This window comes from Falco peregrinus, chromosome 2 (genome assembly GCF_023634155.1).
Source record: "Falco peregrinus isolate bFalPer1 chromosome 2, bFalPer1.pri, whole genome shotgun sequence".
NCBI classification, from domain to species: domain Eukaryota; kingdom Metazoa; phylum Chordata; class Aves; order Falconiformes; family Falconidae; genus Falco; species Falco peregrinus.
The window spans coordinates 98,660,115-98,673,368 of record NC_073722.1 but is presented as its reverse complement, the minus strand read 5'-3'; the positions used below and the strand labels follow the sequence as shown (position 1 = coordinate 98,673,368).

Below are 13,254 nucleotides of genomic sequence, written 5' to 3'. Positions count from 1 at the left end.
ACTCTGGAGGAACTCCACTTGTGCCCAGCTGCCGCTTTGAGCCATTAACCACCACTCTGAGGTAACTGCAGACTCTGAGCCAGTTTAGCCAGTTTTCTACCATCTTATGGTCCAGCTCTCTAGTCTATATTTTAGCAGCTTGTCCGCAAGGATGCTGAAGTATCAAACGCTTCACTGAACTCAAGGTGGATGACATCCATAGCTCACCTCATTCATGGAGCAAGTTGCTTCATCAGAAAAGGTACTGAGATTGGTCAACCATGATTTATCCTTGGTAAATCCAAACTGGCTTTTTCAGTCACCATCTTGTCCTCCATGTGCCTGGAAAGAGCTTCCATAACAATCTGTTCCGTAATTTTATCAGGCACTGAAGTGAGGCCAACTGCTCTGGGGTTTCCCAGGTCTGTCTTCTTGCATTTTTGCAGAGAAGTGCAGTATTTTGCCCTTTTTCAGTCATCAGGGGCCTTCCCCTGTGATCTCCGTGACCTTTGAAAGGTAGTAGAGAATGGCTCTGCAATTATGACAGCCACATCTCCTTCATGGGACGCCTGGATGCATCCTCTCAGGTCCCACAGACACCTGTGTGCCTTGTTTGCATCGATGACCGCAGTTCCACCCTCCTTTACTACTAGTTGTTTGTTGCTTGCTTTCCTATTGCCTTGTGCCAGCCCCGTTCAGTAGCAGACATATATTGCTTGCAATTCTTCTTGCTGTTAGTAAACTTACTAGTCTTGACAGCTGTGGCCAGTTGGAGCTCCAGCTGAAATGAATGCTTTCCTAAATGCATCTGTGCATCTCTGAGCAATATTTCCGTATCGTCTTCAGGAGCGTGCCCCTCTTCCCATTGCTCCTTCCCATCCAACTTGTGGAGATTCTAGCAGCGGCATCCTGGATTGTCTCTGAATCAGGCACGCCACATCCTCTGGTGTTTCAGTGGTGAGTGAAGAAGCTGTTCTTGTTCAAAATCTGCTTGGTGACCTAGGTTTTTTGCATTTTGAAGAAAACATGTACGCTCAGTCCACTTCTTGTGTGGAGTAAGCCTGGTTTGACAGGGGAGATACTTAGGACACGAGTCCCAGCAGAAGCATACCCAGGTTTTTTCTCCTCCCTGTAAAAGTTGGGCTGTTTGGTTGCCTTATTTCACTTGAGCCTTGATATACTCCAGGCTTTGGTTCCGTCTCTTAGAGAGCTTCCACAGACGATGGAGCTGGAGGAAGGAAGCGAGACCTAGAGCTCGGCAGTGCTGGCTGGACAGCGGGGGGTGGGTGACTGAAGCACCCGAGTTAGCTGGCCCTGCGCCCGCACCCTGGAGTGGGCAGGGGGCCAGGGTGCAGCTCCCTGAGCTCGCTGCCCTGCAGGTACCAGCTGCTCCCACACACGCCAGGTCTGGGGACAGATTTGGGAAGAAACTGCATGTCCCTGATGATAGGCTTCCCGTTCAGGTTGGTTTGGTTTTGGGGTTTTCGTTTGTTGATTTTTTTTTATATCTTTTTTTTCGATACTGCAAAACCTCATACATTTTACTTCAAAAGCCTGTCTGGTGAAGGAATGTGAATTCGTGTGGAGGGAGACAAACCCACGCCAAGTGCATTCCGGGTGGGAAAGCCGTATGGTAGATCTGTTGTTTCAGGCCCTAGAGCAATAAGGAATTCAAGTCTTCACAAAAAGACTCAATAGTTCTGCTCCATTTTAGAGGCTTTGTGCAGCGCAGTGTGTTCATTTTGCTTTTTGCTGCAATTATTTGAAACTATTGATCATAGAAAATAATTGGTTTTATTGTTGCCTTCGTAGTTTGTCCATGATATGTTTTGTTTAGTGTGTCTGAAGTGAAACGTGTCTGTGATCCAGAAACACTCTGTATCCACCCCGAGCCTGAATTTTGGTCTAGATATTTTCATTCAGCCTTATCCTTTCATGTCCTGTGATCTGTTTAGGCTTTAATGTGGGGAGAGGCTTCAACCTGTGTGATGTCGTGGCCCCACGCCCCGGCCCCTCGGCTCTCTCCTTTCCGGGGCAAGGTGAGGAGCTCCAGCCTGGGGCGCCGCATCGCTGTGGGGTGCAGAGGTGCTTCCCCAGCTTTTTTGAAAAAGTCAGCGTCCCTTCACCTTTTAGTCTTGTGAAAATGAAAATGAAGTCGGTGCCTTTTCTTTTGACTTTGTCTTAATTTATACAGCGGTGCCTCCAGCACGCCTCTGCGGCGGGGGCCGGGGAGGTGCTGGCCACTGCTCCCAAGCAGGTTTCTCCCCCGAGAAGACACGTGTTGCCGGTGTTGCCGTGCTGTCCCTGTCTGTCACACCACAGCCGCGGTGCTGCCTTTGGCTGGGGTGGGCTTCATTTTCTTCACAGGAGCCAGCATGGGGAGTTTTTGATTTGTGCTGGATAACACAGGGATGTTTTAGTCATTGCCAAGCAGTGCTTGCACAGCACCAGGGGCTTCTCTGCCCCTCACCCCACCCACAGTGAGAGCTGGGGGGGACACACAGCTGGGACAGCTGACCCCAACTGACCCGAGGGATATCCCAGACCACATGGCATCATGCCCAGCACGTAGAACTGGGGAAGAAGAAGGAAGGAGGGGGCATTGCAAGTGAGGGTGGTTAGGTGGGATGGAGCCCTGCTGTGCTGGGCACAGCTGAGCACCTGCCTGTGGTGGGGGGTGGTGGATAAATTCCTTGGTTTTGCTTTGCTGGCGTGCACAGTTTTTGCTTTACCCATTAAACTGTCTTTAGCTCAACCCAGGAGTTTTCTCCCTTTTACCCTTCTGACCCCCTCCCCCATCCCGCTGGGGGGGGAGCGAGCGAGCGGCTGCATGGGGCTCGGTCGCTGGTCGGGGTTACACCAGGACAGCCACCTAAGGACAGTGCAGGGGAGGGGATTCTCTGACCTTTTGTATGTGAAGGGGCAGGGAAGCATTTAAACTGGAAGGGAGGGATTTTTAATTACGGCAATTTTAAGTACGGCAAGACCGACACTTGGAACTGGCACTCAAGTTGGTGTTTGCGGAGCTTGACTTCCCAACTGGAGCTCAACTTCACTAGCGAGCCTGGCAGAGCCTGACTCTTCGCGTGAGCTGCCTGCGAGGCAGGAGTCTGGGTCCGTATGGCCACCTTAAGTGTCCTGGGATATGGAAGGGTTCCTTGGGGAATGATGCTCTTCTCTACTCAGCTCCTTCCCAATCTTTTATTAAGGTAATATCTTGATCTCCGTAGAATTTCTTTGGCTTTAAAACAGAATAAGCAACCAAATCGATTGACTTGTGTTGGGTGGGAAGGACAGAATTGAGCTTTGATAGTGGAATGATGTTTGTAGAGGAGGGTCAGGGCTGCTGTTCCTATTTGATAATTGTAATTTTTGATTTGTAACCTGGTACATATGTAGGGGAGTGCTTAAGTACAGCCCACACGGACCCTTGAGCAAGGTCTCAATTCCCTCTTTTCCCAGCACACAGGTGCATTGAGATGCCTCCTGCCTCCTGGAGAACCTGCTGCAGAGTTGGGTCAGATGTTTACGGTGCAGTTCAGTGCCAGAGCCATGGCATTCTCTTCACGTCAAACCAAACCAAACCACCACTTTCTATCAAGCTGAAAAACTCCATTCAAACATTAAAGTTCCACACAGTTATTCCAGTTCTAGATGTTGCTTTCTGGAAGTTCATGCTAGAAAAAATCCTTAGTATTTCAGCATGGGTTTTAATTTTGATTTTCTGTTCATTTCGGTGGCCTAAGTCCTCATGCCACAGTGCCATCATCCATCCTAACACTTCTCTAGCCGTGCAGTGAAGTCCGGTCAGACAGCTGATCCTATTGGCATTTATTGCACAGACATCTTCCCAAGGTGGAGAGTCAGAAAGCCACTGCTTTGCTGGAGGGTCGGGGTTAATTCACTGGTAAAGCAGCGTGAGGATGTGACAGACACTTGCACTGGGGGCCCTGTGTAAGCACCACCTGCCCAGCAGCCGGGGGTGTGTGGGGGTGGTTTGCCCCATCCAGACTCCTGATCAGCAGAAGTTACACCAGTGTTTCAAGCTTGAATTCTTCAATTCGCTAGCTCAAATTGCACTTTTGGTTGATACTCCTCCTTTGGAAAATTGCAATACATGCTGTCTGTTGTGATCTGCTGAGGCCGCTGCAGTGTGAGCCTGTGGAATCCGAGCAGAATCCACTGACTACTTCTGGCTTGATGTGGTGGAGTGCTTTTGTGGACAGAAGAGGTTTCTGTCGGTGCAGCCCATTCTTACTGGCCCTGGTGCTGACTCTCTGGATTTTTATGTGTCTTGAAGATGTGTTTTTCAGAATTATGCTACTGGGTTGACACTTGTGATATGCACCTTGAGCATAACGTTGCTTTTTATTTGGGAATGCAGGCAAAAGCCTGCCCTGCCTGTCTTATCCTCCTCATTTATGGTCTTCAGGACAGGGATAGGTCCCCAAAGCCCTTCAGTGTTATTTTGAGGTCTCAGGTGGTCTAGAATTTGTACTAACTTTGCTGCTACAAAAGTATATTTCACTCTTATCTGCTCCTGGCGTGGATCTGTGAGCCATTTTTAAATCTCTTTTTACTTTTGCCCTTTCTTCTCCTGCTGGGTAAATTTTTGCTTCTGCAAGTAAATCGGTTCCGCATGCTTGGAGGGATGGTGGTTGCCCAGAGGATGGGACCTGGGTGCTCAGGGTAAGGTCAGCCCCCCACCCAGTCCTTACCCTTGCAGCAGCATCAGTTCTGGTTACTGTTGCAAAACCATGAGATTTTGTTATACCTGGGTCATCCAAATCTTTCTGTCCCAAACAGGAAACAAAGGGGGAAATACTTTAGTTTTGTATTTCAGAATGTGCGGGTACGTTAGAGGCCGGAAAGCCTTAAAAGAGTAGAGATACTGCTCAGGGCAGGGTGTGATTTTCATTCAAACAAGCAGTATCGAGTCCGGTTCTGCTAGATTTTATAGAATTTTATAGCCCATACTCCTTCGTGACCATGCAGAAGTCATGCTACAGTTTTTCAGAAGAGGGTGCCTTGCTACCCTGGCCTTTGTTTCATGAACTGAGAACTGTATGTAACGTTCTCGGCACGTTCATCCTCTGCCACAGAAAGCACAAAAGTCCTTACAGCAGCATTACCGACCGAGGCTCCAGATCGACGCAGTTACTTTGGCCCTCTGACATACATGTAAATCTTTACCTGGCTTTTCAGAGATACTTTTATTCATTGTATGTTCAATTACGAATAAAAGTCAGCCACAGGTTCTGTTGGTGCATGTTGCGTGTGAGATGGGCTGACTGCCTTTCGTGGTGCCCTTAGTGGAACAAGGCGAATAAGCAAAAGGTGTCTGGGAGACTTAGTAAATCCAAGAGATGCTTTGCTTTTTTTTTTTTTTAATAATCAAGTCAACCTCAAATACAGGATCAAAACCCCAAAATGAATGAAAAATATATGCGCTTTGTATCTCTTCACTTGTTATTTGTCAGGAGATAAAACACCTGATTAATTATAAGGGGTTAAGCACAGGGGGGGACATTGGCAGCCCAGTTTGGAGGAAGACAAAATATAACTAGGAAAAGAATGGGAAGAATAAATAGGTAATTTTAGTGAAGAGATTCTTTTTTAACTGGACTGTTGTGGATCTCGTGTTGCTGTGGCCAGAGCACACGTTCTGAGCGCCGTGTGTGCCTTGCTGCGTGCCTGCGGGGAGTCTGTAAGAGGAGCGGGGCTCACGCCGCTAGCGCTGCGCAGCTGCTCCGTGCAGGACGCCTGTAACATGGGCAATCTTTCAGCTGTGTTTTTTGCCCAAAGGGTGGAGGAGAAAGAACGATGTTTTGTGGCTTGTGGGATCGAAAGGATTGAATTTATAATGAAGAAATCAACCAGAAGAAAGTTTGGGAAGGTAATGCTCCATCTCAAAGGCGTGTTATGGAAGTTTTTAAGACCGTCCAGGTCTCGTTATCCAGACCTGGCTTGTATTCATTAGAACGGATGTCTTGGCAGGGAAGGGGAAGAGTTGGGAGCTGTTAGGGTTGCGTTGTTCTGTTTTCAGTGGAACTGAAGTTAGGAAATCTGTTTATAGTGCTGACATGCTCTGTCTCTCTGCAAACTGCTGGAACTGTGTAAGACACAGAAATGCCAGCCTGGTTTGTCCAGGCTAGCACAGGCTCCAAAGCAATATAAGGGGATCACCCTGATGTGTGTGGAGATGACTGTCCTGCTGCCCCACCCAAGCCAATAAACATCTGGTGGCATGATACACCATGTGGATTTAATGGCTTGAAGGTTGAACCTCACTTGTGATCTCCACATGGTGTGAATATAGCCTTTGTATTATTTTTTTTCTGTTTGTTTGTTTAGGTCCTTTGGGATCCTTAATTGTAGTGTAAATTGAAAAAACCCAAACCAAATAACACACCAAATAACCCTATGACTGGACCACTGAAGCTGGCTTTGCTGTTAGCATGAATGAAATCCTGTTGGCTGGGATGTGAAGCCAGAGAGGAATTTATGCAGAGAAGAGATTCCTGTATAAACTACACGCTCAGAGTGATGCACAATGAGTATGATGCTGGTCAGAAAGGTTACTGCAGGGCTTGGTGTGTTCAGGGGGAAGGAAGTTTTAGTAGGTAAGGTCAAAATTGGTGAGTTGATGTATAAAGAAGAGATGTGCATTCCCTCTGGAAACAAACACAATGAGAGATTTTTGGAAGAGTTGTGAAAATGTTATCAAAACCCCAGATGTTTGTTTGAGGTGGGGGAAGTGAATGTCTTCTCTTGGCAGGTGGGGTAGGGACAGGATTTTGAGGAAGGTGATGAGATTGCCATTGGTAATTTATCCGTGAGGTGTGAGATCAGGACGAGGTTGATGGAGAAGCTGGCTTCAGTGGAGTTTTAAACAATCTGCAGTAAAAACCTGAAATCTGAATGACGTGGACAGGTGAGAGCACCCGGGGAGCATGTGAGAGGAGGACTGTCACAGAAATCCACGAGGAACCCAGAGAAGGTGCTGGAGAGTGGGGACAGGCGTGCTCCCCATGTTCTGATCCTGCTAAGATCAGTAAATCGGTGGATTGTACAACCTGTCATTGGCTTCATGATGCCATTTTATTAAAAGAGCGGACACTGGGTACTTGGATATGAGTTCCCTTGATATGTTAATGGTTACACAAAGCTGATGACTAATGTGTCTAACATCCCTTAGCGGAGTATTTGTGTTGGCCCTGTAGATCTTCAGAGTTACTGGAACAAGTAGTCTAGGAAGAGTTTGGCTTTGCAATGCACATGTTTTTAATTGAACAGTGCAATGTTTTTGTCAATTGACCCTTCCTGAAGCATACAGACTTTGAGGGAGTACTGCTGGCATAATATAATTTGTTTCGTTAATTACTCTGGTGAGATTCCAGTGTGATGCAACAAAATCCTCAGGAGTTTGTAGCCTGCAGATGTACCTAGTAAGTTCTCTACATTTGCCAGCACAGAGCCTGCGGCACCCTATTTGTTTTGCTTACTGCTTACACTGGGGTTTGCATTTGGGTTTGAGGTTTCTCATGTGCAAGATCATTGTGCCATTGTGTGGTGGTTTAATAAATTTCAGTCTTCTCCCTGCTTCAGTCACCTATGCACCGGAGGAGATGTAAGGTAGACATCCTGCGCCTGGGTCGCTGGACTACAGCATGGAATCCAGTTGCTGGAGTCACGTTTCTCCTTGCACAGCAATGATGGCCAGCATGGCCATGCTGGAGGAGAATTCTTCTGTGACAGCTGTTGGGTTTCGTTTGCTAGTCAGAGCACAGCCACCTTCTGTTTACTAGGTCATGATACAGCCTTGCTATAGTTTGTGAGTAAAAATGTGTGTTCCAAGTGCGTTCAATTTACGGCTTTGGACAAGAATTTGAAAATTTCTTGCTTTCAGGGTGAATACAACTGTGTGAGTGGCGTGAGTTCTGTACTGAGGAGATGAGTTCCTGCTTCAGTTTTTCCCCCTTTATTGACAAACTTGCCAGGAATTCCTTTTTTAGGTTTTTGCATCAGGATAGAGTTCAGAGACTTCCCAGGAAACTCAGTTCTCTGCACTAAGTTCAAGAAGAAGGGGCTGCTGGTATTTGGAAAAGGAGTTTCAAAATGCCATATAGCGACCAGTAAATGCTGAGCAGAAGTCACCTCTTGCCAGAAAAATTATTGGTATTTTTCAGATCTCATACAGTGCTTCATTCTTACCTGTTCTGCAGTCCAGCTTCATACCCCCCATTCAGTTTGAAGTCTTGTGCAGCTTTTAAAATAAACAGCTCATTTAGTTACAAATATTGGTCTTGGGTTTAGTGCGTGTTCCAAGATTCAGTCTCTGGATTTCAGACTTAGTGCCTGATACCTACTGGTACCTACAGCATGATACACATGCCTCAGGTGCAACTGGCGAATATTGTCATGCATGTTTTGTCCAAGGCAGCTGTAAGCACATGATGCTCTCTGAAATCCTTCTTAATGGATGCACTTTCTTGTTTCTTGGCTGATCTGGTAAAGTGAGATGAGAGGGTTTTCTCTTAAGATTTTCCTCTAGTCTTTGCACAGCGTATTCCTCTGCTGGAAGGGAGAACGTACTCGATATGCTGCCTGTTCTTACCTTCTTCTGGTTGGAAGGTAGGAGCTCTGCAAAGCTATGCTGCAGGAGTGGCCATCCTTTATGATCTTGGAAGCTGCATATCAGTTTTTTCATACAAGAGGAGACAGAGACCTGTGGTTCTATCATGGAGAACCAGAGAGACAACAACTGTGGTTACCGGTTTGTCAGAAAGAGCTGAGTGCCTTTGGGGGTCTCATTAATCCATCTGGGTTGAAGCTAGAGTCAAAATGATCTGGTAATTTCAGCCTCTGCAGCTTCTGCTGGCTTATGGTCTGCTGGAAGCAGGAATCAGATGATGTGACAGCCTTAATTTCAGCAAGACTCTGCTGCTGGTGTGTGATGGGAACCTGGAATGAGTTGACAGGAGCCATAGGCTGGTTTGCGTCCCTGACTGCTCTGTTTTTTTGCTGCTAATCATAGAATCTCAAATGGTTTGGGTTGGAAGGGACCTTAAAGACAACCCAGTTCAAGCCCCCGCCACAGGCAGGGACACCTTCCACCAGCCCAGGCTGCTCCCAGCCCCGTCCAGCCTGGCCTTGAGCCCAGCCAGGGATGGGGCACCCACAGCCTGTGCCAGTGTCTCAGCACCTTCACAGTAAAGAATTTCTAATCTAAACCTTCCCTCTTCCAGTTTAAAAACTGTTACCCGCCATCCTGTCACTACAGGCCCCGATAAAGAGTCCCTCCCGGCTTTCCTGCCAGCCCGTCAGGCACTGGGAGGTGCCGTAAGGTCTCCCCGATCCTTCTCTCCTCCAGCTGAACAGCCCCAGCTCTCCCAGCCTGTCCCCACAGCAGGGGGGCTCCAGCCCCTGACTATCTCCGTGGCCTCCTCTGGACTCGCTCCAACAGGTCCGTGTCCTTCTGCTGGTGACCCCCGAGCTGGAGGCGGCGCTGGGGGGGGGTCCCAGCAGAGGGGCAGAGCCCCCCCCCTCGCCCTGCTGGCCACGCTGCTGGGGATGCAGCCCAGGGCTGGGGTGGCTTTCTGGGTTGTGAGCGCACGTTGCTGGGCCGTGTTGAGCTTCTCATCCCGCAGTACCACCGGGTCCTTCTCCACGGGGCTGCTCTCAGCGCGCTCCTCGCCAGCCCGTGTCCATGTTCCCAAGACTGCCCTGACCCAGGTGCAGGACCTTGCACTTGGCCTCGTTGGACTGGATGAGGTTTGCAGGGGCCCATGTCTCCATCCTGTCCAGTCCCTGTGGAGTGTCAGCCACCCCATTGAGCTTGGTGTCACCCGGAACCTGCTGGGGATGTGCTCAGTCCCACTGTCCGTGTCCCCAGGAACGATGTTCAGTAATACTGGTCCCCGTATGGACCCCTGATGTCCCTGATCTCCACCCGGACGTCGAGCCGTTGACCACAACTCCTTGAGCGTGACCACCCAGCGCATTCCTTTTCCACCAAGTGGTCCAGCCCTCAAATCCGTGTTTCTCCATTTTACAGACAAGGATGTTGTGTGGGACCACGTCACGCGCTTTGCAGAAGTTGGGGTTGATGGTGTCAGTCGCTCTTCCCTTGTCCACCAGCACTGTAACCTCATCACGGAAGGACACTATTTTTGTCAAGCACAATTTGCCCTTAGTCTTGCCCTTAGATTTGCCCTTAAATCTTGGCTTAGATTTAGCCACCTCTGTTTCCTGTGAGCGTTATCATAGTTTTGAGGAATATCTGCTCCATCATACTACCAAGCAAAGAGTTGAGACTGACTGGCCTGTAATTACCCAGGTCATCCTTTTTTCCCTTTCTAAAAATGGGGATTTTGTTTCACCATCTTCCTCGCTTGACTAGTTCTCACGTCTCTTCTGGTCGTGCTACTTGTGACAGGAAAGAGAATTTATTCTGGGCAGTTACAGTCTTTCCATGGGGGTCTAACCATGAAGGTCACCTAAGCCCTATAAACGGTAGTTTGCTGATAACTGCTTTGGAGTGCTAAATCCTGTGCCTTGCTCTTCCCCTCTTAAAATACATCAAGTTAGTATTTATTTGTATCGTGGTTGAAAAGCTCTTTTTTTTTTTTTTTTTGTATTCAGTAAAGTCTAAAATCATAAGGGACTGATAGCTGTGGCACCCCAAAGGTCTAGCAAAGCTTTTTATTTTTGAAGTGATGTGTCAGTTCTCGATAGACGTATGGAGGTTATTTGAGTTTTGAGAGCTCTGCTGCTTCCAGGCCTATGAGTTTTGTCTGCTAAGCTGTGCATAGGTCCCTTTCCAGGCCACCTGGCTTTTTGAAGAAGACAGGAATGTTCAGAAATGCAGCTTTGATTTTGTTATCTTCCTGGGTGCTCCATGCCATGTAGGAGACACCCAGGTGTATGGAGATGAGATGCTTGAGGTAGGGCATGCCAGGTGCTTGACTGCTGCACATTCCTGACTATCTTGAAAACCCCACTCAGAAACCTGTAATATTCGACACTGCAGATACTTGCCTTTGGAGTTGTGTGTAATTCACAGCTTTTTTGCCTTTAAATGGGAAGGCTGTCTTGTCAGGTGTTTGGGGCATTGCTGTTGGAGGCAGGGTGTCCGCCAGTGTTGTCACCGAGAAGGGACAGAATCACCAATTTCTTTCTAAAGGTGGGGAGGCACAGGCACTGTAAGAGGAGGAGAAGAAGCTCTTTCAACTTTGAGCTTCTCCTGATTTCCAGGGACATAACTGCGGGATGGCTTTGGTGACTGTGATCTGAAGGGCTGTTCACGCTTGGGAGCTGTTACGGAATAACAGTATTCTGGAGGAAAGCAGCTGTGGAAAGAATTTTCTGTTATTCTTGGCCTTCTTCCAAGATGTTTTCTGGACTAAAGTGGGTAGAGACAGTGTTTTTTGTATGGTTGGGAAAAAGAGACCAATACTTCATCTCATGACAGTGTATAGAAGGATCCTGAGTGGTTCATAAGGTGGTTTGTCACAGCGTAATGCCGTGTCCTGGCAGACAGAAAGAAAAGGAAAAAAGGGTGGAAGTTTTCTTTTAATCATCAGGACTTTTTTGAGGTGATAGGGTTACAGAGTGAAATGTTCCTCCTCTGTTAGTTTACTGTTTGCCTGCTCTGTAACACTAACCCACTTAAAATTTGTGCGGCTCTTTTTGAAGTTATTTTAAACCCTCAGCAATGCATACAGATTTTGTAACCTTGGATAAAAGCACCTGAGCCGTGGTTTCAGTTTTGCCCTTTCAGGCATGTGGAAAGTGCCCCAGCACATTTCAAGGATTTTGAACTAGAAACTTCTTAGATATGTGTTATGGTTTCAAAGCTTAATTGATACAGTGTACGTCAAGGGAATTACATCAAGGGAATGGTTCTCTGTTTCTGAAGATATTTAATACAGATTAAAGTTTTGTGTTTATTTAAAGGATCCCACGGACTCCTTTTGGGGTTAATTATGTTGGAATATATGCCCTGGCAGTTTTGGAGAGAGAGCTCTGCCTGACTCCCTGCCCTGTCATATCTCTCAGCTGAACAGTTCATCCATCCCATGCTGCGTGTAAGGAGATGATTCATCCTCCAGTGATAGACTTGTCCCAAGGTTTTAGAGTGGGTTGAACTGCTCGTCCGTGCGAGGCTGTAGGCAGTAGTGTGTAATAGTAACTCATAAGAAAAAAAAAAAGAGGAAGGATGAATTAGGAGTTGGGCAGAGGATTCTACTCTGGTATTGCAGTGGCCAGTTTTTTTCTCAAAATACAGGTGGATTGGTGATGAATTCTGAAAAATGAGTGGTAGGAGAACCTCTGTATTATGTCAGATCACCGCCGTGTTTCCCATATTTCACAGTAGTTATTCTGAGTCACACTTGAGTTATTCGGAAAGTCAGGGCCCCACAAGATAATATAAATAGCTCTCCTTGTGTTGAATGACTTGCAAAATGAAAGTCAAGGTACAAGAGATGGGAGAAAAGGACAAAACGACAAGCTGGTGATGCAGGAGAGATGGCAGGATTAGTAACCATTACATGGTGCTACTTTGCATGGATTAGTGAGAGAGAGATATGTAAATTACTGAGCAGTATAATCTCCTACTATTATCAGCTACCAGAAAACAAAATTGTCATAGTGTTGGTAACAGTTTGTGGTTTTCTTTAGATTGTTTGGCAGAAGTGAGCTTTAAGGAAAGGCATGAAGCTGGATAAGGACAGACTTTTTTTGCAAAGAACTTTTTCTGTGTATATGTTAGAGCCTGGGCAGCTCTTAGGCAAGAGTCTTCACTGTGAAAAATCTGAGATTTTAGCTGAAGGAAAAAGAGAACAAGGAGAACATAGTAAATAGTGTAAGGATTTAAATGTTTCACACCCTAGTTTATACACAAAGATATTACCCTCATGAAGGGTAATAACCAAGATGATGTGCTGATAGCATGCTTCAGAAACATACTGAATCCTTCATATAAGCAGCCTTCTGTTTCAGTTTTTCTGGTGTATCTTAATATGTAAAAGTGTATTTGTTATAAACCAAGGTCCTTGAAAGCAATCTGTATGTTTTTTGAATGCTACTGATTGGCTAAAGGTTTCTTTCTGATTCTGTTTCAGATGCATCCACTCGGGCTGTGTAATAGCAATGACGAGGAAGACCTATATGAATACGGCTGGGTAGGAGTGGTGAAACTGGAACAGCCAGAGTTGGAGCCTAAGCCATGCCTCACTGTCTTAGGAAAGGTAAGGGGGCGGTTTGGGGTAA

General features: G+C 46.9%; 1 protein-coding gene across 2 annotated transcripts in view; it reads left to right on the top strand.

The window, feature by feature from the left end:
* ZNRF3 (zinc and ring finger 3) overlaps positions 1-13,254 on the top strand; it is a 96,353-nt gene that overhangs the window by 47,206 nt on the left and 35,893 nt on the right. Inside the window, exons 2-3 of one of the 2 annotated variants that reach the window (XM_055796516.1) lie at positions 826-936; positions 13,107-13,232. In XM_055796516.1, the coding sequence (XP_055652491.1) occupies positions 13,107-13,232 (126 nt within the window). In that variant the 5' untranslated portion in view covers positions 826-936. The remainder of the gene's footprint in view (positions 1-825; positions 937-13,106; positions 13,233-13,254) is intronic. The other variant, XM_055796515.1, reaches the window with a different exon arrangement.